This window comes from Protopterus annectens, chromosome 5.part0 (assembly GCF_019279795.1).
Source record: "Protopterus annectens isolate FY-2018-M chromosome 5.part0, PAN1.0, whole genome shotgun sequence".
NCBI classification, from domain to species: domain Eukaryota; kingdom Metazoa; phylum Chordata; order Ceratodontiformes; family Protopteridae; genus Protopterus; species Protopterus annectens.
The window spans coordinates 1,414,654,449-1,414,680,607 of record NC_056735.1 but is presented as its reverse complement, the minus strand read 5'-3'; the positions used below and the strand labels follow the sequence as shown (position 1 = coordinate 1,414,680,607).

Below are 26,159 nucleotides of genomic sequence, written 5' to 3'. Positions count from 1 at the left end.
TTTGCAGCCCCTGATGCCCGCTTCTGTGGATTCGCAGGCCACTACAGAGACCCTTTTGGAGTCTGGTATGCTGCAAAACTCAACTAAGGATCCTGCAGTTGTCTCTACCTTGGATGAGTCCGGAGCCACTGAGCAGGCACCGACTTCAGAGGAAGTTCTTCGCACTACCGATTCTCGACACAAACCAATGTCTTCTTTTGCGACTACCATTCTTTCGAAAACTACAGTTTCTTAAGCCCAGGTTATGAACCACACCCAAGAAACCAACAACCCAATCACAGGCACCTGCTTCCTTGCCTCAGTCTCAAATGCTTAAAATGGCGGAAGACCTTACCATGCTGATCAGGGGAAGCTAAGCTACCCCTCCAAAAAGAAGAGATCTGTCCCCTGTAGTTTTGTCTGAACAGTAGTCGGATGACACTGATGCATCTGAATATGAAGACGTGCAACCCCTCTGTACTTATGAGGATTATGATGCAGAGGATTCCATCCTTTCCGCCTCTCCCCCAGAGGATTTTGCCTTTGGGAAAACCCTTTGTACCTTAAGGGAGCATTTCCAGTGGAAGTCAGGGCTACCCTCAGTCTAGAGAGAGACTCGGGGAATTCTTAGGTCTTTCATAGCACAGAGCCTTGGCCACCCCCCCAGTCCTGGATGTTGTGGAGGATGGTTTCCTGGAATCCAGCTAGACTCCTGACACCCTCCCTCCTGAACCCAGAAAACCAGACAGATACTATATTGTCCCTGACTCTCACAAATTCTTTTAAAAAATCCTACTGCTGACCCTGAGGTAATTTCTCAAGGGCCTAAAGGGATTAAAGCAACCTCTGCTAAGAATCCCACCCCCTCAGACAGGGATTCCTGAGCATTAGACAGATGGGGTAAAAAAGTATACACCTCAGCTACTCTTGCTATCAAGGCATGAAATTGTCAGTTCTATATGCTGAAATTTCAGCAATATACCCTGGAATGCCTCAAACAGAAAATGTCTTCCCTTCCTGCTTGTGCAGAATGTAGAGTGTTACAAGAGTTAAAGCATTCTGCAAGTCAAGTAACTAAACACACCTTGCACTGTGGTTTTCATGCCCTAGAAGCTTCTTGCAGGGCAGCAGTCACCGGATCGGTCATTAGAAGGCAACATGGCTTAAGGAACAGCCCTTGCCAGACCATGTCAAATCTAAATTGTTGGATGCCCCCTTGCACAAAGACATCTTATTTGGCACTAAGACAGAAGAGGTCTTAAAAAAGATGGAAGAAAAAGCAAAATCTATGCAGACAGTTAAGGATTTCTTACAGGTCCAGCCACCCAGGTTCAACAACCATTGTCCTACCAAGCACTGGTCCTTTACTTTTCCCACTAAGCCAGCCCAGACCCCAGGGAACCAGACCCCCCCCCCAGACAGCAGCCACAGGGAATGCAGAGATCTAAGCAGTGGACAACACTTCAAAACCAGGGAGTTCTAAGCCACCCCCTTATGGTAAGACTTCACAATGACACCTCACCCACCCCCTCCCTCTGCCCACCTTTACTTTACCCCAGGAGGAAAACTCTCCTTTCACACAAGCACCTGGGCCACCATTACCAACGACCTCTGAGTTCTCAACGTAGTGTCCCAGGGATACATATTTTCTTTCCGCACCCTTCCTACCCCAAAAAGGTTCCCAGATCCCCTTCCAAACCACTGGTCAGAGGCACAAAAGCAAGTTCTTTCCCTGTTCTCTGAGGGCAGTAGAGCACATGTTCTTGCAGAAGAGAGAGGCCAAGGTTTCTACTCTAGACTTTTTCTGGTACCCAGAAAAGAGGGCACTTGGCACTCCATCCTCGATCTATCCATCCTAAACACCTTCCTGGTGATCCCAAAATTCAAAATGCTCACCCTCCAGCAGCTGCTACCCATGCTCTCCAAGGATGCATGGCTACCCACCCTAGATCTAAGAGGCCTACTTCCATATTCCTATCAGGGAATCATGCAGGAAATATCTCCGTTTCAGGGCAGAATCTCAGCACTTTCCGTTCTCTGTGCTTCCCTTTGGCTTATCTACTGCTCCCAGAGTTTTCACAAAATGTCTGGCTCTGGCCATTGCCTTTTGCAGACAAAGGAATATCCAGATTTACCCATACTTAAATGACTGCCTAATTCAGGAAGACTGCCAGGAAAAGCTGCTCAAGCACCTGGTCTTTGTAAAGTTCCTACTAACCTCCCTGCAGTACACAGTCAGCGAAAAGAAATCCAAACAGGTGCCCATCCAAAGGATTATATTCCTCGGAGCAAGCCTGGCCCACACCATCCCAGATGGCATTCCTTACACCAGAAAAGCAAAATTTCCTGACAGCCTGCTTCTCTCAACCAGCCACCAGAACCCAGCTAATCTGCAAGGAAGATCCTTCAAGCTCTGGGGTTCATGGCATCTTGCATATGCTACTCATTCCATATGCCAGACAGCATATGAGGAAATTCAGTGGTACCTAAAAAGCCTTTGGTATCAACACACTCAAGACCTGGAGACTTGTACTTTTAATTCATTGCCTCAGAAAAGTTTTTCTTTGGTGGGCAACAGCATGCTCCTACAACAAGGGGACTATCTTTCTCACCGCCCCCCACCACCCAGACCTTCACCACAGAAGTATCAGACTATTCCTGGGGTGCACACCTGGATGGCAGGTGCATACAGGGCAAATGGAGCCCACAGCAAATCCCTCTGCACATCAGCCAAAAAGATGATGGCTGTCCAGAATGCCTTGATAGCTTTCAAGCCCCTTCTTTCCCCAGAGGCTCTCCTGATCAAAACAGACAACACCACTGTAATGTGGTATATCAACATGCAGGGAGGGACTGACTCCTACCCTCTATGCAGGCTGGCCTTGGCCCTTTGGCACACAGCCTCTGCCATGCAACTCCACCTGTTAGCGCAATTCCTACCAAGTTCTCTCAACTCTCTGGCAGACCAATTAAGCAGAAATCTTCTGGACCCACACAAATGGCAGTTCAACAGAAGAACCTTCACCCCAGTAACTCAGAAATGGGGCACCCCAAAGGTCGACCTCTTTGCCTCCCACACCTACCATCAGCTCAGCAAATTCTGCACCAGGGAGCATCACTGCATGGCTTGGAAAGTGGATGCCCTGTCCTTCCCCTGGGTCAGTCTATCGGTCTATGCCTTTCCTCCACTCCCTCTCATCCCCAGGGTACTGCTCAAAATAAAGGAGGAAAAAACAAAGAGAATTCTTATAGCTCCAGACAGGCCTCGCCAGCACTGGTACCCCTTGCTGCACAGCCTGTCCCCACTGCCACTATGGCATCTTCCTCAGATTCCAAACCTCCTGATCCAGAGGGAAGGGTAATTTATGCATTCCCAATTGCAGACACTCAGTTTGGCAGCTTGGCTTATTCCCTAACCCCCGAACAATTTGCCAACCCCAGCAAACAGATTCTAGCTGTTATACACGAGGCCGGATGCCCTAGCACTAGAAAGTCTTATGCTGACAAATGGAAAAGGTTCTGTACCTGGATTCAAGCTAAGGGAGCCAATATGGCACAGCCCTCCCTCCCTCTCATCCTGGGTTACTTAGCTGACTTACTACACAGTGGCCTCTCTTTTTCCTCTATTAAAATTCATGCCTCTGCTATCTCTGCTCATTTTCCCACTGAGCAGCCCCTTCTCTCACACCCCTTGATCAAACAGTTCTTAAGAGGGGCTAGCAACTTGAGGCCACCCAGAAGAGCACCAACCCCAGCTTGGCACCTTAATTTTGTGTTGGAAAAGCTCATCCTGCCCCCCCTTCAAACCAGCTTCTTTTGCAGAGCTAAAATTTCTCTCCTGAAAGCTTTCCTTCTGGCCATCACTTCACCTAAGAGTCTCCGAGCTGCAAGCACTCATGGCTGTGAAACTCTTCATCTTCCATGCTGACAGCGTATCCCTCAGGACTAACCCATCCGTCATGCCCAAGGTGGTGTCCAGTGTGGCTCTCAACCAATCAATTCGTTTGCCCACCTTTTTTCCTAATCCCCCGAACAAGAGGGAAAGGATCTTGCACTCTATAGACGTGCACAGACAGCTCAGATTCTATCTAGACAGGACTAAATCCTTCAGAAAGTCTGATCAATTACTGGTTAGCTTTGCTACAGGGGCAGAATGCAAAGCCATCTCCAAGCAAATAATTTCCAAATGGATAGCACACTGCATCCATTTCTGCTACAAACAACACAGAGAGCCCCCCCAAGGGGTGTCAGGATTTATTCCACTAGAGCAGCCTCCACCTCTGCAGCTTTCCTCAGAGGAGTCCCCACCAGGGACATCTGCTGGGCATCTGTTCACATTTTTACCAAACATTACCACCTCCCTCTCTTCTCCAAATCCAGGGCAGGGTTTGCCTCTGCAGTCTTGCAGGGCATCCTAGCCAGCCCCTAATTTCCGTGACTGCCTTCACTCATTTCCTAAGCTTTGGGAAGCAGCCCAAATGTGATGACTCCAACAGTGAAATATGAAGAACATAGTACAGTTGTGTACACTTACTATAAATGTAGATGTTCGAGTGTATTCACTGTTGCAGTCCTGGTTTCCTTCCCTCCATTCCCCCTTTTTTCTTCTCTTTCCTTACAAGGGATATATTGGTATTTACTTTCTACTGGTGGGGTTCTTCCACCAGAACCTGGCTTCTACTGGGGGTTCCTGACAGGTTAGGGCAAGAAAAACTGATTTAATGGATTCAGCTGCCTTACTTTATACTACTGACAGCCTGATGTCAGTCCTGAAGTGACAGCAACCGACACGGAAATACTAAGCCTCTGGTATTTGGCCGGCTGAGGGCTACCCTGGCAGGAATAACCCAAATGTGATGACGGCAACAGTGAATACACTCTAACATCTACATTTATGGTAAGTGTGCACAACTGTACTTTTTATTTCTTTTGTTAGCTTAGTCAGGGAGAGCAGGCAGCATGTCAGCAGAGAAGTATGGAAAGCTGGGAAGGAGCAAGCTGGCTGAAATGTGCCAGGCTAGGGGACTGGTGCATGGAAACCTGACTAAGGCAGACATGATTGCAGCTTTGGTCACAGCTGCATCAGAAAACAGCAATCAGGAAGGGCGATCAGAATGGCAGTGGAGATGTACCACCCTCAGAGAATGGACAGCTCAACCTTTCTGCAGAGTACTTAAAAATCCATCTGGAGCTAAAGAGACTTGAGTTGGAGGCCAGGTGTTTGGAAATAGAAGCAGCTGAGAAACTGAGACACCTGCAGGCTGAGGGGAATGAGAAACTTCTATGCCTGGAAGCTGAGGAAAAGCAGAGGCAGCATGAGAAGGAGATGCTGACTCTTCACCAGAGTCATGGAGGTAATGAGGAAGAGAGTAACTGGACCCTGGAAGCACAAAAGGTCAGTAAATTTCTTCTGCAGTTTAAAGAGGGGGATAATTTTGATAGTTTCATTCATATATTTGAGAGGGTATGTAAACAGTATGATTTTGACCAAAGGCTCTGGGTACGGTTCCTGACCCCCTTACTCCATGGTAAAGCTGTAACTGTTGTCTAAAATGAATGACATTGACTGTTTTAATTACACTGTTAATCATTGCTTGTTAGAATGTTTTAAGCTAACACCTGAAACTTGTAGGAAAAAGTTTTGAGCATAGACGCAAGGCAGATGAAAGTGTGTGAATATGTTGCTGAACTGAGCACTTTTTTTCATAGGTGGGTAAGTGTATGTCAGGTTACCACCTTTGAAGGGCTGGCAGACCTTTTGGTGAGGGAACAAGCCCTTAGCACCTTGCCTGAGGACATAAGTATCTGGTTAGCTGATAGACAGTGTGCTACTTCAGATGAGTTGGGGAAGAAGGGAGACCTATACCTAGCAAACAGGGCATCCCTGCACAGGAAAGGGACCCCCAGTACTGTTCATGGGTCTAAAGGAACCCATCGTGGGCAGCACTGACTGCCCCAACAGAATCTGCCAGTAGCAGGGGAAGCCACTAGTCCATGTATACATCCAGGACCTAGGGTTAAATGTTTTGAATGCAACCAGTGGAGCCATGTGGCATACATATGTCCACGGAGACAAGGTGGAGAACAAAAGCTGAGAGACAGTAAGTTGGGAAGACAAAATGCCAATAGTAGGTTGTCTTGGGACAACACGGGTACCAAACTACCACAAGAGGTTATATCCTATTGTAGTGAATGGCGAAGAGGCCATTGCTAAGAGAGAGAGAGCCTCGGACATAACCATTGTAAAGCCTGCAATGGCTACAGAGGAGCACTATTTGCCTGGGCAGCCTACTCCAGTCAGAGTTTTAGGAGGGACCCCATTCCAAATAACTTTGGCTAGGGTTCACCTTGACTGTAAAAGGAAACCAGCAAGTAGGTGTGTTTGGGAATATCCTTGCAGATGTCCTGATAGGGAATGATTTTGATAATGCAGGAACGTGATCATGCAGTTACACTTGGAGACAAGCATGTGGGTCTGGTAGGCTGGAGAAGAGCCAGACAGACTGCATACTTGCAGCCATGACTGGTGAGGTGGTTACCTCAGGGAGGGAGCTACTGTGTAGCAGTGAAACTGAAGCTGTGCCACAGTGGCTTGTGGGTACTGATGTTCCCTTGGACAGAGTGACTCTAAAGGTAGAGGTGAGTAGTAGTACCCAGGCTGACAGTGAGGCACCACTGATGGAGGATGCCAGACTCCCTGTGGAAGGGGAGATGGGGAAGGGTTACAAAGAGAGAGTTGACAGGCTCAGCTGTCATACCCTACATTGCAAGGCCTGAGGCAGGTAGCTACGGAAGCACCTGATCCTCAAGGGAAGGGGGAATCTGTATACCTGGACAAAGGGTTACTGTATAGAGTGGATCCCTGAGGGGAGGGTTAGAAGGTGAGAGGGTACAGCAGTTGGTAGTACCTAGGGCCTATTGTCTGGCACTTCTAGCCATAGCCTATGATATTCCCTTTGTAGGTCGTATGGGCATAAAATGTACAGAGACATTATGCGGAACCTCTATTGGCCTGGAATTTCCAGAGATGTAACAGGGTACTGCAGGACTAGTGAGCAGTGCCAAAAGGTAGGCAAGGCAGGAGACCAGGTGAGAGCTTGCCTGTGATTGAGGGCCATTTGTATCTATGGATATTGTGGGGCCTCTGAGTACCCCAAGTTCCACAGGAAAAAGTATATCCTAGTGAGGCAGTGGCTCTGTCCTCCATTGAGGCAGAAAAGGTGGCACATGCTTTGTTTAGAGATTTTCAACAGGGTAAGTTTCCCAAAAGAAATACTGACTGACAGAGGTGCCAATTTCATGTCATACCTGCTGGCTTGTCTGTAAAAGTCCTGTGGGGTGAAGCACCCAGGCGAGAAGTTGAACTCTACAATCAGGTCCATGCGCAGACCAGTTTAAGAGGGAGTGAGACAAATATTCCCATCTGTTTGCTTACAGAGAGCACCCTTTGAGTTGCTGTATGGGCATAGGGTGAGGGGACCTGTAGATTTAATTTGAGATGAGTGGGAAAAGTGAGTGTTAACTTCACAAGGAGTATGTTGTGGCATATGTCCTAAACCTCGGGACAAGGCTCGGGGAAGCCATGGGCTTGGCCCAAAAGAACCTGGCAAAAGCCCAACAACAGAAAAAGGTGTGGTATGACAGGAATGCTTGAGCTAGAGTATGCTGTCAGACAGCAGGTGATGGTTCTCATTTGTCAGGTACAACAAGCAGCTTGGGAGGGGACCCTACAGGGTGGTAAGGAAGGTGGTTGATGTTAGCTGCATGGTGGAACTGCTAGGCAGGAGGCAGGGGCACAAATTGTACCATGTTAACATGATGGGGAGGCTCTTGTGCTGAGCATTTGCAGTGGATTGCAGGAGGAGTCTGAGGGAGATCTGGTGACTGATCATCTCAGTGAGGCTCGGACTGACACCTCAGTGGAAGGGGTAGCAATGTCCCAGCAGCTATCTCCTACTCAGGTTCGAGAAATTCGAGCAGTATTACAGGAGTTTGGAGACATGTTCACTGGGAAACCAGGGTGCACCCACCTGGTGCAGCACCAGGTGGATACAGGACCCCAAAGGCCTATTATGCAGGCCCCTTAGAGTCTGTTTAACTCTCTCAGGCACCCTATGAGGGAGGAGATACAGGAGATATTGGAACTAGGGGTGATTCAAGAGTCCAGCAGTCCCTGGGCCCTTCCCAGTGGTGCTGGTGCCAACGAAGGATAGCAGCACCAGGGTCTGTGTGGACTACAGGAAATTAAAAAGTCAGATGCTTACTCCATGCCTAGGACAGACGAGGCCCTAAAGCAGCTGGATGGGGCTAAGCATCTTTACAACCATTGATCTTACCAACGGTTATTGGCAGGTGCCCTTGATTCCCAGTGCTAGAGAGAAGTCAGCCTTTGTATGAGTTCACAAAGATGTCCTTTGGGATGAAAAATGCCCCAGCGACTTTCCAGAGGCTGGTAGATCATATCCTAGCAGGAGGGTATGGCTTTGCTTACTTAGATGATATTGCCATCTACAGCCATTCCTGACGAGAGCAGCTTCAGCATGTCAGGGAGGTGCTGGGCAGACTACAGAGGGCAGGGTTGACCATTAAGCCCAGCAAATGTCAGGTGGATATGGCAAAGATCTCCTACCTGGGACATAGAGTGGGGAGTGGTAAGATCAGGCCAGAACCTGTCAAAGTAGAAGCCATTCAGGCATGGCTTGCACCTGTTACCAAAAAGCAGATGAAGGCATTCTTAGGGACGGTCATACTACCATAGCTGCTCCCCTCACAGATGAGACAAGGAAGAACAGAGCAGATAAGCAAGTGTGGACCCCAGCATGTGAGAAGGCATTCCAGGAGCTTAAGGAAACTTTGGGAGAGGGAACCCCTGTGTTAGCCAGTCCAGATTACAGCAAAGAAATTGTGCAGGTGGATGCTTCGAACCATGGGGTGTGGGCTGTACTTAGCCAGATTTCTTCAGAGGGAGAAAGAGCACCCAGTGGTTTGTCTCAGTCATAGGCTCAAACCCACGGAGGAATGCTATGGAGCTGTAGAAAAGGAATGTCCAGCCATAGTTTGGGCACTGCAGAAACTTCAGCCTTATCTGTATGGAAGAAAATTCGCTGTCGTGACCGATCACAACCCCCTAACATGGTTACACAGAACCAGCCAGCAAAATGCCAAGTTGCTAAGATGGAGCCTAGGGTTGCAAGCATATATGTCAGTGCAGCTCCACAGTGGGTTTAGCAATGCCAACACAGATGGGCTCTCAAGACAGAGAATGGGGCAAGGTATACTCTGATAAACCCTAACCCTTTCAAGCAATGTTTCTCAAGGGTCACTTGAAAAACTAGCTTGACTTCTCTGGGGAGAGAGATGTGTGAAGATAAGTAAAGGCTGCCGGCCTAGCCAGATAGAATTTTGTAGATAATTCTGTCATTTGTAAATAATGTAAGCCACAGGCTTGTTCTCTTAAATGTGAAAAGACTGCATTGGATATTGAACTACAAAAATGTAGCAATAATATGCACTCTGCTGTAAGAAAGCCAAGTCTAGCATTTAATGACTGTCTGATATCAAAATTCGGAGCCAATATGTCTAGAGGGAGGCATCCTGCCTATTGTTTTAAGACCAGAGTTAATAGCTAGAATTTGCATGTATCAATGTAATTTATTGCTCTGGTTTTTGACCAGGTGTGAAGAATGTAAATGTAGTTTCTGTTAGCCTGGGAACTCCAGAGAAGTGTGAAGACTGATGTCATGTGAAGCAGCTTTGTGTTATCAATTTAAAGAGAGAGAATCTGAGACCTCAGAGCATTTTGTCTTGAAGACATCCAACATCACCAGCACAGTCTTGCTCTGTATGTAAGTAGGATCTTAGACTTTAGTGTTTTCTCTTAGATTTAGCTAGGAAATAGGAAGATTAGACTAGTTTGTTTTTCTGTGATGTCAAAACTTTTCTACAGTATTATTTTAAGTATTTCTCTGTGATCTCTGAACTCTTGGCTAGCACTGTGTAGTAAGAAGTATTGTCTTGTGTTTTTATTTATTATTAAATATTTTTAAACCTTTCACCTGTGGCTGTTTTATGTAGAGTTAATTTAAGCTCTAGAGTACATTGCATGTATGTCGTGATTCTGTACCAAGTCACTCTAAGCCTTGACTGTTCAGTTGCCCGGACATTCAGAATCACCAATTGGCTGAAACACCTGATGTTCATAAGGATCATTTGCATATATCCCATGTGCCTCTGATACAAGAGGTTTGGGAGCTTACTCAGTGGAAGTTCTAGCTTTGCTGGACTTTTCATTTTGTTTTTACAGGTACAGTAATCGGACATGCCTTGCTTAAGGTCCAACCTTTAGCAGACAAGGACCTGTTGAATGGACCCCTTTGGCAACTTGTTTTTGAAAAACTAGAGGAAAATAGTTGAAAAATATGTAGACAGTGAAATGGCTATTACGCAGACAGGCGCACACAGACAGGCGCACACAGACAGGCGCACACAGACAGGCGCACACAGACAGGCGCACACAGACAGGCGCACACAGACAGGCGCACACAGACAGGCGCACACAGACAGGCGCACACAGACAGGCGCACACAGACAGGCGCACACAGACAGGCGCACACAGACAGGCGCACACAGACAGGCGCGTCACACTCCCAAATGCAATCTGGATGGTTTCACTGAGTAGTGTCTTTTATATGAAACAGTACCAGCCGCAGGACTTCTAAGAGAAATGGACTGTTGAAGAAATACAGTGGAGAATGGCAGAGGCCAAGGCAGAGGATAGGGGAAATGTCCAGCAAAGAAGATACCTTCCAGTTTGGACTAGACATCCCCTGCACCCCTCCCCTCCACCACTTCCTAGGAAGGAAACTTTACTGAAAGTAAAGGTAGTTTAACCTGATGAAAGATTTCTGGGTTTGAGAAGTAACTGCATTTTAGTTGCAAGGTAGCAATCAGAACCTTCCCTCTTTCTATGGGAATGCTTCCCCTGTCCCCATATTAGATTTTATTAGCATGTTCAGTTTTGTTACAGCTGCTAGAGCCAGCAACTATATAAATGGTCCTCTCTCAAAGCAATGAGCAGGGCTTTAATTGTTTTCTTAATGCCCAAGAAGGATGATCATTGGAAGCCTGTCCATCTTAAACAAATTCCTGTGTAAGAATGTCCAGGCTGCTAACTTTGCATCGCTTCTTCCTCTGCTGTTATATAATGCTGTTTTGGTGAAACTGGATGTTAAGGGGCACCTACCTTCACATACTTGTTTATGGAGAATATTATTGGTGGGAAGATAAAAATGCTCCAAAAAACGAACACAAATCCACAAAAAGGACTAGGTTAGAACAAAAAAACATTAAAATAAAACAACCAAATGTAACTAAAAAAATAAGTTAACTCCATAAACATTAAACACTGTTTACTTGAAACTAGGTGTTCATCAGAAAAATTTCTCACTTTCAAACCATTTAAATCACAACCATAATCACATGATACAAAACCATGTGACTGTCATTTACATTTCATCTTCGTCTTGTTTCTGTTTTTTTAATACTGCTGCATAGCTAACTGTTCCATAACCCCTATGTTCACATAAGCATTCAAAACAATCTTCCAATAATTCTAAAAACTCCAGTTCTTCTTTACCATTAAACTTTCCTGGAACAATGTTTGTATCATGTGACAATAATTGTAATTTAAAAGGTTTGAAACTGAGAGAAATTTATTCTGAAGCCCTAGTTTCAGGTCGAAAGCACTTAATGTTTGTGGCATTAATAAACCAAGTTTTTTTTAAGTCACTTACAGCACATTTGGTTGTATTTTATAGTTTTCTTCAAACTTTCTAGCCTTTTTTTGTGGATTTGTTTTAACTCCAAGTTATAGGTAGTGAGTGGGAATCAAATGAAGGTGGGATTTAAAAACAAGGTAGAAATAAAAAGAAACAAATCTGGTTAAGAAGCATTAAGAATTATTTAGAAGGTCTGACAAAGGTTAAAGCCTACAAAATAAGGGAAATCTCACAGAACAAGACACAATTGCACAGTCCTAAAGAGCAAATGAGGGAATATCTGGATAATATGCAGAAGCTTAGAAAGATTGCTGTTAAGCAACTTTTTTTATAACTCTGTAGAGGACAAAAACTAGAACGATGATTAAACATACAACATAATGGGGTTTTAAATATAATACTGGTAATGTTTATAGTGTGGGATATTGATATAACTTTGTGCATTGTTGGTGTTCATTTGTTAATTGATAAATTGCTAGCGTATTGTTTTTCATTTCCTTTTTTAAAGGCTCTGATTTTTGCTTTAAAAGGAAAGTTTTTCATTCTTCACAGCTGCTTAGACATGGTGAAGTAGTGCTGATGAATTTATATCTGACTTCTGGTAGAGGATTTTACTATTTCTAGTTAATCTAAGTTATTACTACGATGATGCACCAATCAGTAGAATTTATTTAATTTGTTGTAAATTTAGCTGTTAATATGAGTGGATTGCTTGTAATGTTTGTCTTTTCCCGGTTAGGGGCCGCCAAAGCAGAACTCCAGTTTGCTAATGATTGGCAGTAGATTTTTTTATGGTGCTGAGTTGGCAGCCCGATGCCCAACCTTCAGCAAAGGCATGCCCATTCACGCATGTCTTTAAAATGCCACCCTACCATGGGGAGGACATGCAGACTCCACTCAGAAGGCACTCCAGCCGAGAATTGAACAGGAGAACCTCTTGCTGTGAGGCACCACCACGGCTTGATTGCTTGTAATGATGGTGTAAATTAATGAGCGCATTTATTTTAAAAAAGTCTGTTATATGTTGGACTGATAGCATTTTCTTTGTATTTTCTCCCTACCTTTTGACTTCCAGAATGCTACTTGGTATCTGAATGCCCACCATGACAGAATTTCCTGATAAGTTTCTTTTAGCCTAGATTAACTTTGCATCCTTTCTTTCAACTTTCCAAAGTAGGAAGATTCTTCTATATCCTTCTGCGTATAAAACTTACCTTTCTTTGCATGGTCAACATATGCAGACCTTGCAGTTCCGAAGTGTATTGCTCTGACTTTGTATGTGTAGATATTAACATGCTTCTTTTCTGGAGACTGAGCTTAATTTTCAAGCATTCCGAGAGGACTAATTAGACCATGATGACATGTATCAAATAGAAGTGGTTTGCCATATTGCTGTATAACTAAGTAGAGTTCCCGCTTCAGTTGTTACAGTTCTGAAACTGGATTATGTATGCAGGTTATGTTGCATCTTTTTTGTACTTACTTGGCAGACTGCATTACATTTTCAGCCTTCTGTTCCTTATACCAGATATCTGAAATGCTACAGCATATCTACACCCCAGGTGGAATCCTTGCCTGTGTAGCATCTTTTTGTCCTTCTTATCTACTTTATCTCTGTTATCATATAATCCCCAGCCACTCATGAGCAAGAGTAAAGGGCTTGATGCAAGTAAGAGCATCAGATACTTGCACAACAGTTCTGATGGATACTTCCTTTGAACCTCTAGCATCAGCCACAGCATCTTTGCAGGTAAGCATATTCTAGGCCTTCAGCGCCTTTCTGTGTATTGGAAAAGACTGGAATGTGCTCCTATTCCATAAATCTGAAGATGTCTCACCTTAGGTTGGAGCTAAAAGCATAATACAGGTTTTTCTTATCACTACCATTCCTAGCATTGGGAAGCCACAACCTGATTGGCCCTTTCATCATTTTTATCCTTCCATGCCTAGGTTTGGGAAGCAGCAACTTAATTGGCCACACCTTTTTTTTTACGAACCATAACTTAGCCACTTGGTTTCATACGGTCAGGCCACTAAAATGTACATGCACCAAACATATTTTACAAAAATGACAAATTTTATAAGGGAAAAACATTTTTGGATTGATGAAGCCCTAATTGTACAGGATAAAGATGTTCATCCTGAGTTGTATTTTTCTGCTTGTGGCGATATTAGTTTAGCATCAGGTGTTCAGTCTTTGTGTGTATTTTTGACAAGTACTGAAAAATCTGCCATAAGTACTTTGACTTCACTTGAAACAGTCCTTTACAGACCTGCCTCTGACACTGAAAGGAACTGCACTTGTAGATTAGTGCCCTAATTATACTAAAGGAGCCAAGACTAACAAGACATATTTCTACATATTTCTATACAAGACAGTCAAAGTGACCACTTAAAGAATGGTCTGTCTTTGTGATATATTGAGGGAGGTATTCTGAAACATGTATCACACTGTGCAAACCTATTTGCAACAGGTTTGCGTAGTGCAGAATGTTTCTGATTCAGAGACTGGTAGTGCAGCTGCAGGTAGGTAATGCAAGTGTCAGACATTGCCTCATATAAGTTATTGAGCTGATAGATATGGATGGATGGAGATAGGGCGTGTGTGTAGGTGCTTGTGCAGCAGCACTGCATAGATAGGTAGCTAGAACACTAGGGCAGAGAGAGAGATAATCCTGATCTGTTAATATGCACTTGCTCCTTGTGGCTGTTGCATGTTTCTGAAGCACTTATCATATTGCTGCTAGAGCTCACGAGCAAAGCATTAGTGCTACAGTGATGATGCCTCTGAATATTCCTCCTTACCCCAGTTGTATGCACATCCAAGTCAAGTCCAATGCCCATTTAGCCTGCTCTTTAAATCCTTCTGTTCACCTTTATCATTGTGCAATGTATTGTATTCTGTCTGCAAAGACCAGATTACTCCAATTCATGTGAAGGCAGCATACAGGAAATGTTATTCACCTTGCAGTGACAGTTCTCAATTGTTGGCTTATCTGGTGTGTGAGAACATCCCATTTTCCTCTTAGAACTTGCATTACGGGTCAGGAAGACTGCAAGAGTTTAGTAGTGCACTTAGTGCTTCAAGAAAGCTACAACACGTGTTTTTCTTCATGTAGGTACCAAGAGAGCAAACAGGTGGTGTACCATTAAGCTTCAGAAACAGGATACAAGACCTGCATTCTGCTCAGAACTCGAGTGTAGTTTAGCAGTGAACTTTTAATCCAAGGCTAGTCATTATATGTTATACCAAAGAGATGCTTCTGTTATACAGTTTCCATTTTTTTTCTTCACTAGTTGCTTGTAAATGTTTAATGCATTCTGTAAACTGATACCGATTTATTTTAAGAGCACTGGAGAATGAGAGTTGTATATTGCCTCATCGTGATTATTCTGTTATGTGGTGTTGCTTATGTGCAGCTTTGTTTCTTTGTCAGTTTTTAAACTGATGGCAATGCAGGACTATATGCTTACAGAGATGTTTTGAATCTTTGTCTGAATATTCAATTTTGAGTTTTAAGTCAGCATTTTGGGATTCATTTTCCTGAAATATTCAATTAAAAACATAACCTGTTTTATATTTTCAGCTGGGAAAACTCAGAAGGAGGTCAGTGACTCAAAGGAATATTTCTAGTAGCCAGAAGACAAAGGATGATGGAACTCTTAATGGAATGAATGAAGTGAAGGTCACAACAACAGTGACTACTAGGGGAAGAAATGCTGGTCCTATTAAAATTCGGCCTGGAGAAAAGAGCAAGGAAAGTCTCCAGTTACTGAAGGACATGCAAACCCTGCAAACTTCTCTTCAAAGACAGGATATCAGATGGGATTACTAGTGCAAAAAATTCTGCTGTGACTTTTTGTTTAAAATTTGGTGTGATATATGCTGATGTTTTATACTACCCTATGGAAATATGTTTCAGAGCCAGTAGGTTTGTCAAAGACCATACATTTAAAACTAATAGTGAGAATGTTGCCTCAGTAAGTATTTAGTGTCTGTTTAGTTTTACTAAGCAGTGGTGTGTACCTTTACGGGCATTGTACCCCCATGTGAAAATGTAGTTGGATAGTTTAGACAGGTCCACTATTTGATCACTCATTCCTAACTGAATGGTCTCTGAGTTGGCTGGCATTCTTACAAACAAAGTTCTTATTGCACCTATGTTTTACTGCATTACTTGAAATTTGTGGAATTACTCAGTGTGAGAGCCTGTATTTTTTTCTGCATTTGTATTACCTGAAATTTGTGGAATTCTGTATGAGATGTCTGTAATTCTACTAAAGGAGTTATCTGTATTTGACTTAAAAGATTTTTAAATAAATATTTATTTTTTTTAAACATTTGTTTATTTTTCTAATGAAAAAAAAGTTAATTGTACAGCATGATGTGTGGATAGAACTTTACCTGAGGTGTACTGTAAAGTAGCAGAAGTCCTCTTATATATGTGTTTATACAGTGGAAAATCTTGGCACAGACAGTAGTTGCCTTCTTTTTAGAAGCATTGCTTGCATCTGAGCAAAAATGTGGTTTATTTTTTTCTCAAGTGTGCTTTTAAAGTTTGCGTGAGGAAGGGGGTCTGCTACTTGTGAGAAAAATGCCAGTCAGGTTAAAATATATAGGTCAATGTTGTCTTTCGGGTTTTCCCAGATAGGGGTCGCCACAGCGGAACTCCGGTCCGCTAATGATTGGCAGTAGATTTTCATGGCGCCAAGTTGCCAGCTCGACACCCAACCTTCAACGAAGGCACGCCCATTCACGCATGCCTTTCAGAATGCCACTCGACCCGCAGGGAGGACATGCAGACTCCACACAGAAAGCACTCCCCGCACACTAGCTGAGAATCGAACGGGAGAACCTCTTGCTGTGAGACAACAATGCTACTACTGCACCACCGCGGATTAAAATATATAGGTCAACAGTCAGGAAAATATAGTAGTGTTGTTTGTCTATAAAGGTTCACAGAGAACTGTGAGTTGATGCTAAGGTAATGATGTCCTAATACGTTTTGTATATACTAACAGTAAAACAAATATGACATGTATATCATTTAATGTGACATCGTCACTTTGGTGCACAGATTGTATTTTGCTAGATATCAAATGAGAAGAAATGCACGTGAATCGTCTTATTTTGCTCATTTTAGTAAATAGTCATTTTCCATTTGTAAATTTGAAATCACAGTACAGTGCCACACTAAGCTGTAGTGCTGTTTACCCAAGTACATTGATGGTTACTGAAAGGCATGGGTACATTTTTTTTTTTCTTTTGTAAACACAGCTGTTGATTTTGTCACTCAGTTTGGAAGAATGTGTTATTCATTTTTAACTTTAAGGTGAACTGAAAACGTGGTGTGTGCATCATTCCGTCTCTTTGTGGGGTTATTCCAACAGATGCATCTTTCACCATCAGCAGGCAATAGTCTCTGGCATGCTTTTTGGCAGTTACTAGACATTGGATGCTCATCACAGCATCCCCTGCTAATAATGCAGTTAGTGTGTTACATCTTCAAACCTTTGTGTGTTTGCTTTATTTCTATAGTTTCTGGCTTTCTCATTTTCTCAGTTTTTTCTACTTTCTCAGGCAGTCTCTCTCACTGCTTCTGTAACAAGGTTGCTCTATCCCCGTGTAGAAAATATCTGTATTGCGGACTGTGGCCAGTGGAGGTAATGTAGAATGACTGAATTTTTGTAACTGAAGCAACTCATGAATTGCATGAATTTTGTTACCTTTCTTTATCCAGCAATTCCTGTGTGCTTGTTCAGTTTCTATCAAAAATAACATTATAAATCTTAGAGAAAAGTAACAGAAGAAAACTAAATTGAAATCCTATCCTTCTCTGCTGTCATTGTCTAGACAGCAGGGCTTTGTCAGTGAAGTTATTAAAGCCCAGTTTGTTCACTGTAAATCCTTGGATTCATCAGAGATTACCTTTTTTGGAAGGCAGTCCCAAAGAACATGGAACTTTGGTGATTTGCTAAAGGGTTCTCATTAAGAAGGTAAGAACTTCAGTGATTTAAAAAAATATCACCAGCTTTAAAGTCCAGCACCCTAACCAGTATATTGCTGTGAATCCATCTTTTTATTTATTTTTTTATTTATTTTTTTTTATTATTTTACATTTGTTAACTGCAATAGTCTGACTGGACAAGGTCCATTTACAACAGAGGCCAGGGGAGAAAAGCTCCACTTAATTATAATGCAACCGACAATGATAATACATAACGTAAAGTAAAGACTTTGTTGTTGAGCAGTATTTTGTGCACAATAGTTGGCCACCACTGTCACTTGCTAACAGTTGAGGCACCATCTTAGCTCTCAGTGGTGAGTGAGGGCCTTACAGTGGTGTGTTTTTTTCTTTTTAGGTGCCTAGCTAGCCTAGTACTTGCCATGTCACTTTGATGGGAAGGGTCCCATGGCAGCATATCCTGCCTATGCTTAGGAGTTGATGACATTTCATTCAGTGGTCTTGGCTGGTTGCACTTGGTGCCTTTTCAGCAGCAGGGCATACCTTTGCTCTTCTGTAATGTAGACAGTCGCCCATTAAAAACACTTGAAACAGCTATGAATAAGTCATATTTTGTTGCACTCTTGCAGATTTTTTTCTCAATGGTTAAGCCTCCCTTACACTGACAACAGCTGCTGCATTCATTAATGTGCCTTTCTTAGATACTCTGGTTTCATTTGCTGATGCCCGGCAAGATTCTATTGAGAAGCAAGCTAGAGAAAAGTTTCTTAGCGACTGTATATTTTTGTACTTCTGAAGGTACTTTTCATTACAGAAGTAGGTGAGGAGGCCCTGTCGGGGCTTGCAGATCTTTTAGTGGATTTCTGAGGTGGCTCCAGCCTTAGTATGACTTTTTCATTTATACTTGATACAAAAAGAAAATTCTGAAGTGGCCCACAAGGGCAGCTAGCCTAGTCCTTGCTTTTGAACCTGTGCATTCATTGGAACCAGGCTGGCATTTTTTTTTCCACAGGAGTTAAAGAACATGAACACTGCAAGAGTGTCCTCACGGTTTTCCTTTTGTTTGTAGTACCCACATCTCTTAATGGTTACCACTAGAAGGTTCCCACAGTTATTGCCAAAGAAGAGGTATTTTTATAGTAGACATGTTCTGTTTGTGAAAATGTTTAATGTATGTAAATGTAAGGATCAGGAAGTGTTTTTACTCAACAGAAATTTTTTGTGAATGTTTTAATGCTTTTGTACACTTTGTGACAACTTACCTGCTATATTTTCTGTCTGTGCACTTTTAGGTAATTTGTTACAGGATTTTGTTTTGTTTGTTTTACAGTGAAAAAAGACTGGTATGTGTGCACTGCCTGTGAACACTTGTCTGACAAATTACCTTATAACAAACTCATTCCAGCAGCACTTACCAGCAATCAGACATCTTTCTTGGCTACAGCATGAATACTTTCTCTGAACCTGCATGGCTGTTTTATTTCTGCACCTAAAAAGAAAAAAACACCACTGTAAGGCCCTCGCTCACCACTGTGAGCTAAGATGGTGTCTCAACTGTTAGCAATTGTCAGTGGTGGCCAACTGTTTTTCAGACAATTCAGTTGCTGCTTTGAATTTCACTGGTAAATTCCTGTCAGCCATGTTCCAGTGTTCAGTTTGGACATGGAAGACCTATCTTCTTTGGGTCTAGGTGACACTCTGGAAGATGCTTCTCTGAGTAGCCAGGGAAAGAGACCTCTTGACATGGTTGGAGTGCCATCTTCTAGTCTTTCTTCCAGGGTGATGTGTAAAGAAATAAAAAAGAAAAGGTCTGACATTACTCATCTGAAGACAATGGTGCCTGTTCATAAAGATGATTTTGCTAGACAATTATTACAGGCTGTTAATCTTGGCGCACAGAAATCCTTACATTGTGGGCAGTATCAGTAAAGAAATTCTTGAGGAAAGCTTGTCAGAGGATTCTGACAGACTATGCTGCTCCTCCTGCAGACTCAAGTCCAAAACCTTGATTCTGAGGAAACATGGTAATCACCACTCCCTTTGAAGAAATTTGCCTTTTCATAGACTTTTCAGGATAAATTGTTTTGTGGAAATAAGTGAATGTTCCCCCTGAATTGAGAAGATGTGATATGTTATAAGTTGGTATACCTCATTCTCTACTCCTCCCTCCTATTTTGCCAGCCTTGGAGGATGTGTTTGATGCTGACTGTAATCTTTACACCAAAGCTTCTGTCCCCAAAAAGGAAAATAGACTTTACAAAGTACCTCAAGCTAAAAAAATGCTTGTTTTTTCTCATCTTAGACCAGACCTAGCTGCCATTTCAACATCTTCGACAGCAGGAAATTGACTTTTGGTCAGTACAAACCATATACCTATTAGCATTTCACCTAAATATTAGAGTTATTAACAATAAGATTCCCAACCTACACGTCCTCCTAGCAACCCACTCCCCAGACATTGTGTCTTACGGAAGCCTGGCTAAAACCAGTACTACTGACCATGAGATACTGCCTCCAGGATACAATATTCACCGGTTAGACTGTGCTACAAGGAAAGGAGGTGGGATAGCAGTCCTTTACAGAAATACTCTAACCGTTAATAGAGATACCATTCAACCTCCCCAATTCAATAACGCAGAACTCCTCATAAGTAAGCCACAAATTAATCAAAACAAACACTTGAACATAGTCTGTGCATACATTCCACCAGGCAACAACCTAAATACCCTAGAAGATCTTCTTTACTGGTTATCCACTACCTATCCCCAAGAAACCATAGTTCTTGGTGATTTTAACACCGACTGGTACCCCTGCTCCTCCAACCCCCCCCCCCCCCCACACACACACACACTCATATAAGCTTATCTGGGTTTAAACAGACCATAACCTTCTCCCACTAGGATAAACAAACCAACCAACAAGGAAAGTATTCCAGACCGGATCCTAGTTAATAACCAACCCCAACTGTACACAGCTGGTACTCTCCCTGATGACCTCAGCGACCATTGTCTAACCTATATCATAAAACATAAGGCTGGAAACCCTCACCAGCCCAAATATAAAACATTTAGAAACAGGAAAAACTTTGATGCTGCTATATTCCAGAATGAGTTAAAAGCAGTTGACTGGTCAAAACTAAAATAATCTAACATTAGAGGAGGCCATAGATCACTTTAATACTAAATTCCTAAGTATCCTTGATTCCCATGCTCCAGCACGTACAATAAAAACTAGATCAAATACAGCACCATGGCTCACAAAAGATACCAAAGCAAAAATCAAAACTAGAAACAGAGCCTGGGCCAGCTGGAGAACAACCAAAGCCACACTTGATCATCTAAAATATCGTCAACTCAGGAATGATACAAAAAAATCTATTTTACTGGATAAAAAAAGCTTCTACCAAAAATCTCCTACAAAAACACCATAACAACCCTCAAAAGTTCTGGGCAGGCTTAAATCAACTACTTTGTCCAGGTCACTCCACCACCCCAACCCCAGCTAACTACACCCATAGGTCCCCAGAGTCGATAGCAAGTGCCTTTAATAACTTTTTCACTGAAACAATCCAATCCCTAGCAAATCAGCTAACCCCCTCTAACTTAAACCACATGCCTAATCTACCTAATAATCATCTGGAATTTGGCTTCCAACCAATATCCACTAGTTTTATCAAAACACTTCTAAAAAATCTAAAACCTACCACCCTTGCTGCTGACCTCCTCCCTGCAGAGTACCTGCAAATAGCTGCAGATGCCATTGCATATCCCATATCTATCCTCATCAACAGAACCTTATCCGAAAATGCTATCCCCTCCCTCTGGAAAATATCTCACATCATCCCACTCCATAAAGGAGGTAGCTTCTTAGACATATCCAACTGTAGACCCATTGCCATTCTTCCCCCACTAGCCAAAATAATGGAGAAGTGTGTACACAAGCAACTAATGCAATACCTTTCACAGAATAACTTGCTATCTGACTCGCAGCGTGGTTTCAGGCCATACCACAGCACCACCTCAGCCCTCCTTTCCTTTACTACTGCCATAAACCAAAACAGGAATGACAATAGGCTAACCTCTGCCCTCTTTCTTGACCTATCAAAAGCATTTGACATGGTCAACCATGAACTTCTCATTCTTTCACTAAAATCTGTTTCCCTCAACAAGCCTGCTATTCAGTGGTTCCAGTCCTACCTGACTGGTAGACAGCAGGCAGTACTATGGCAGGGCAAACTCTCCAGCCAGTTAACTCTCACCCTTGGTGTCCCTCAGGGGTCCATACTAGGTCCACTGCTTTTCTCTATTTTTATCAACAACCTCCACACTGCTATCCCTAAAGCCACCTGCATCCAATACGCAGATGATTCCACTCTCATCTGCTCAGAAACCTCCCCATCCGACTTGCAAATCTTAACCCAAAATACATTTAACACCATCGAGAACTGGCTCACCAATCAGTGCCTACTCCTGAACCCCAATTAAACTAAACGTCTACTCTTCTCTCCCACTAGTAGATCCACCACACTTTCATTCTCTGTCACATCTAACAATGGTACCACTATTTCCCCAGATAATCACACCAAACTGCTAGGGGTTATCATAGACAATCTCAAATTTGACCTATAGGTCAACAAAACCATACAGACCATCGATAAGAAGCTTTGATCACTGTATAGAAACAAGACATTTTTAACGCCACTGGCTAAGACTGCAATTGCCCAATCACACCCTCTCATATGCCTCGCCTGTACTCAAACCTCAACAAATCCGAACTAGGTAAGCTGTCCCATAGATACAATCATATTGCCAGATTCGCCACTGGCTCCACCTATAGAACCCACCGCTGCCAGAACCTTAAACAACTAGAGCAGCTAGAACTGCCCAGCTTAATTCAATTCAATCAACTCTTAATAGCGCACAAAATTTTGTACCACCCTGAGGATACCCCCCTCACTTAAAAATATTAAGCCATATAGCAATCTAAGATCCCTACGGTCAGCCGATAAGCTACTGGTCCAAACCCACAAAGCTAGTAACTCTGCTGGTGAATCCCTGTTTGCCAACTTCATTGGCAAAACCTGGAATTCATTGCCAAACTATATAACCCTACAATCCTCCAAAAGTCTCTTCAAAAAAAAAAAAACCTCAAACAGCATCTCAAAGTGAATTGGCTATGCCCATGTACCAACCCTGATTAAGTTATAAACTAAAAGCATATTCTGCAATTATCATAACTTGTAACTACATCACCAAGCTGTGCTTCCAATCTGATGTCTCTTGCTTTTAATTCTCTGTCCATAACAATTGAGTCCCTACCATGGAATCACTACTAACCCATTGTATATAATCACTTTGTTTTTATAATTGTTTGCTAACTTTTGTGTAATATATGCAAGTTTGTCTTTATGGAGCTTTTCTCCCCGGGCCTCCACTGAAAATGGACATGTATCCAGTCAGACTATCCCGGTAAACAAATGTAAAATAAATAAATAAAATATACCTGTGGATAAAGACTGTAAGGTACTGGACAAGATTTAAGAGAATTTTCTTTTCTTTCAATTTAGCATGCAGAATTCTTTAACTACTAAGCACATTTCTGAAAGTTTAATTTGAGTTGCTTGGACAGTTTGAGGGATTACTCTACAGCGTTTGTCCCTTTTTGGAAACAATCCCTGTTACTTGTTCAACTGTCACCTTTTTGCTCCATGTTTGCCTTGAGGTAGCAGGAATTACTTGTTTTGCTTCTTGAAGGTAGTTGAGGATTTGTGAGAGTTTATAGTATGGCTACTTGAAAACTCACCCTGAATTAATTTCTCTTTCATCAAATTGATTGAAGACCAGGGCACCAGATGTGCTGCATACATGCTTCTTATCTAATGTAAAATTTAAAATGTCAGACTTTACTTCTTCAGTTAACACTTTAGTTGCTCACCCAGGCATGTCTCTTCAAAACTGTAACAGTTGCAGCGGCCAAATATATAGTATCTGAACGATCACACACACACTCTTTAAAGCATGTTTAGATACTTGGGAAAGGTTTAGAAATAATAGGATTCAGAAATGAGCTACATTCTAACACTTTAGAATGATTGACAGCATTCTGTTCCCTTTTGCCCCTCTATCACTGCTACATTCTAACACTTTAGAATGGTTATGCCAGCATTCTGTTCCCTTCTGCCCCTCTATCACTAACTGTGTCGCGGAAGTGCTGTCTACATTCCCCATTGGCAGAAAATTGCATCAGACAATTGAGATAAAAGTGGTTCAGAGAGTTACAGTTGGCACTAGACAAAGGTACATCCTTTCAAGAGAATACCTCCTCACTCTGTGAACCAGAGTTTGTCTAATGTTCTTCAGCAATTGCTGTCCCTAGGAGTCCTAGAACCAGTGTCTTTAGATCAAAGGGGGAAAGGATTCTACTCCAGAATTTTTCTTGCTCCAAAAAATGAGCTTTCATTGAGGCAGTTACAGATCTTTTCTTTCCTAATCTGTATGTGAAACTACCAAAATTCAAAATGACCATTCAGTCTGTTGCCTTTTATCCCTCATCTGCGTTTCATGGTAACATTAGATCTAAAGAATGCTTATCACATTCCCATAGCAGCAGGCTTCAAGAGATTTCTCAGATTCTCTCTTTCTGGATTGCATTTTCAGTTCTGTATTTTACCTTTTAGGTTATCTACAGCTCCAGTGGTGTATATGAAGCACCTAGCTCCAGTGATAGCCCATTTCAGATTGCATGACATTCACAGATTTCCATATTTAGACGACTTATCTTTGCAGTGTCTTTTCCCATGTCAAATGGCCTTAATATAGGTTTGGTCTCTTCTTACCAATCTGGGGTTCCAGATGTACAGAAATCCTCCTTGACTCAGACTTCCAAGATGACTGCACACTGATCTACAGCTTAATTTTAGCTCCCACAGTGTGAAATAAAAGAAACCGGTAAGGGCTACTCATTCTTCAAGTTTTATTAAATCCAGTTACTGGCTAGTAGGTATGTTGCCTGGATGCCAGCAAAGACGAAACTTAGAGCCTGAAAGAAAATCAACTAGAAAAGCTGATGAGAAACACTGGAAAAAATCATGTAGCTTTACCTCTCAACTGCCCCGATATTACTTTTTGTTTTCTGGTCTGTTCCTCATAAAATGTGTTGTTTTCTGACAAATCACTGAGGATTGAAGTCGCTGAATAATGACATTTGAGTTTCAGACTTCCTAGCCTTAAGAAAAATGCATGCTAACACAACTCCTATTATTCAAACAACTCTCTAAGCTTATAAGAATAATATTTGAAATATGTCCCTGTTTTAGGACCTTTGTCTCCCCATTATTTTATATAAAGCATCAATCATGTTTGTGAAATATGTTTTTACAAGAAAACATGGCAGAGAAAGATTGGACCTTTGTTGACTTAACTCGGGGGGAGGGACTGAAAAGCATGTGCCCACCATGTCAATGTTTGGAAGGACACTAAAAGGGCAAAAAGAAAGAAACCAAGTAAATCAAGTTGTATTAACATATTTTGTATAAAACATTTCATTATCTAAATTGCACGTTCGAGTAAAGCACATAAAGATACTAAAGTTATACAAGTAGTTTTTTGTTCTAAGAAATGTAGGCACCACAATGTAAAAAGAGAAGAAAGGCTCGACAAAAGCATGTTTAAGTTAATATGCTGTAATCTTGGCCTGTTGGGGTGGCAGACTAAATGTAAAATTGCACTGATTGTAACACGTGTAGAGTTGAGATCATTTTCCTTACTTTTGCATAAGTGAATGTCTGGATTTATACCCTTGGCTTAATCTAATAAATATTTTGTGTAAGCATGTGGGCTTTAAAATTCAAAACACTACGACTGTAATGAAAAGCTTTCCTGTAGCAAGTAAATGTTCAGTGTGAGTTGAGAAGTCTTCAGCTGAGAGCAGCTGCACATTCTGTTATGTTTTCATGGAGACGAGCTTGACTACAGGTACAGGCAATAAATCTCAATAGTTCTGGACAGTTTGCTGAGATAAACAACATTGAAATGTACAAAGGGAAGCAGCTTAGGGGAAAAAAGTTTGAAATTATTGGAAGTGAATAAGAGATGATATAGCACGGAGACCGTTTGGCATAATGGTTAAGGTCTTTATCTCCCATGCACAAAGTACAAGATTCAATCCTGACTTCTGGCCAGTGCCTGTTTGGAGTCTGCATATTCTCCCTGTCTCTGTGGGTTTTTTCTGACTCTAAAGAAAAACATGCTGAATGTTTCCATCTCAAACTCACCCAAGAATGGAGTTGTGAGCAGCACACAGACTCTAAATGGTGCCCTATGGGGGAAGGTAGAGTTGTACAGACCAACTGCTTTGGGCACCTACTGTGGTCTGCAGTATTCTCAAGATAGGAGCACACGGATCCCAGACTGCTCGCTGTGGCAGGGCTAGCCACTTG

At 42.4% G+C, this 26,159-nt stretch overlaps 1 protein-coding gene across 1 annotated transcript in view; it reads left to right on the top strand.

Moving 5' to 3' along the window:
- The window catches only part of LOC122802386 (centrosomal protein of 57 kDa-like), a 382,865-nt gene extending 366,770 nt beyond the window's left edge, over nucleotides 1–16,095 (top strand). The window contains exon 4 of the mRNA XM_044072013.1: nucleotides 15,344–16,095. Coding sequence (XP_043927948.1) covers nucleotides 15,344–15,592 — 249 coding nt within the window. The 3' untranslated portion in view covers nucleotides 15,593–16,095. The remainder of the gene's footprint in view (nucleotides 1–15,343) is intronic.
- The last annotated feature ends 10,064 nt before the right edge of the window (nucleotides 16,096–26,159 follow it).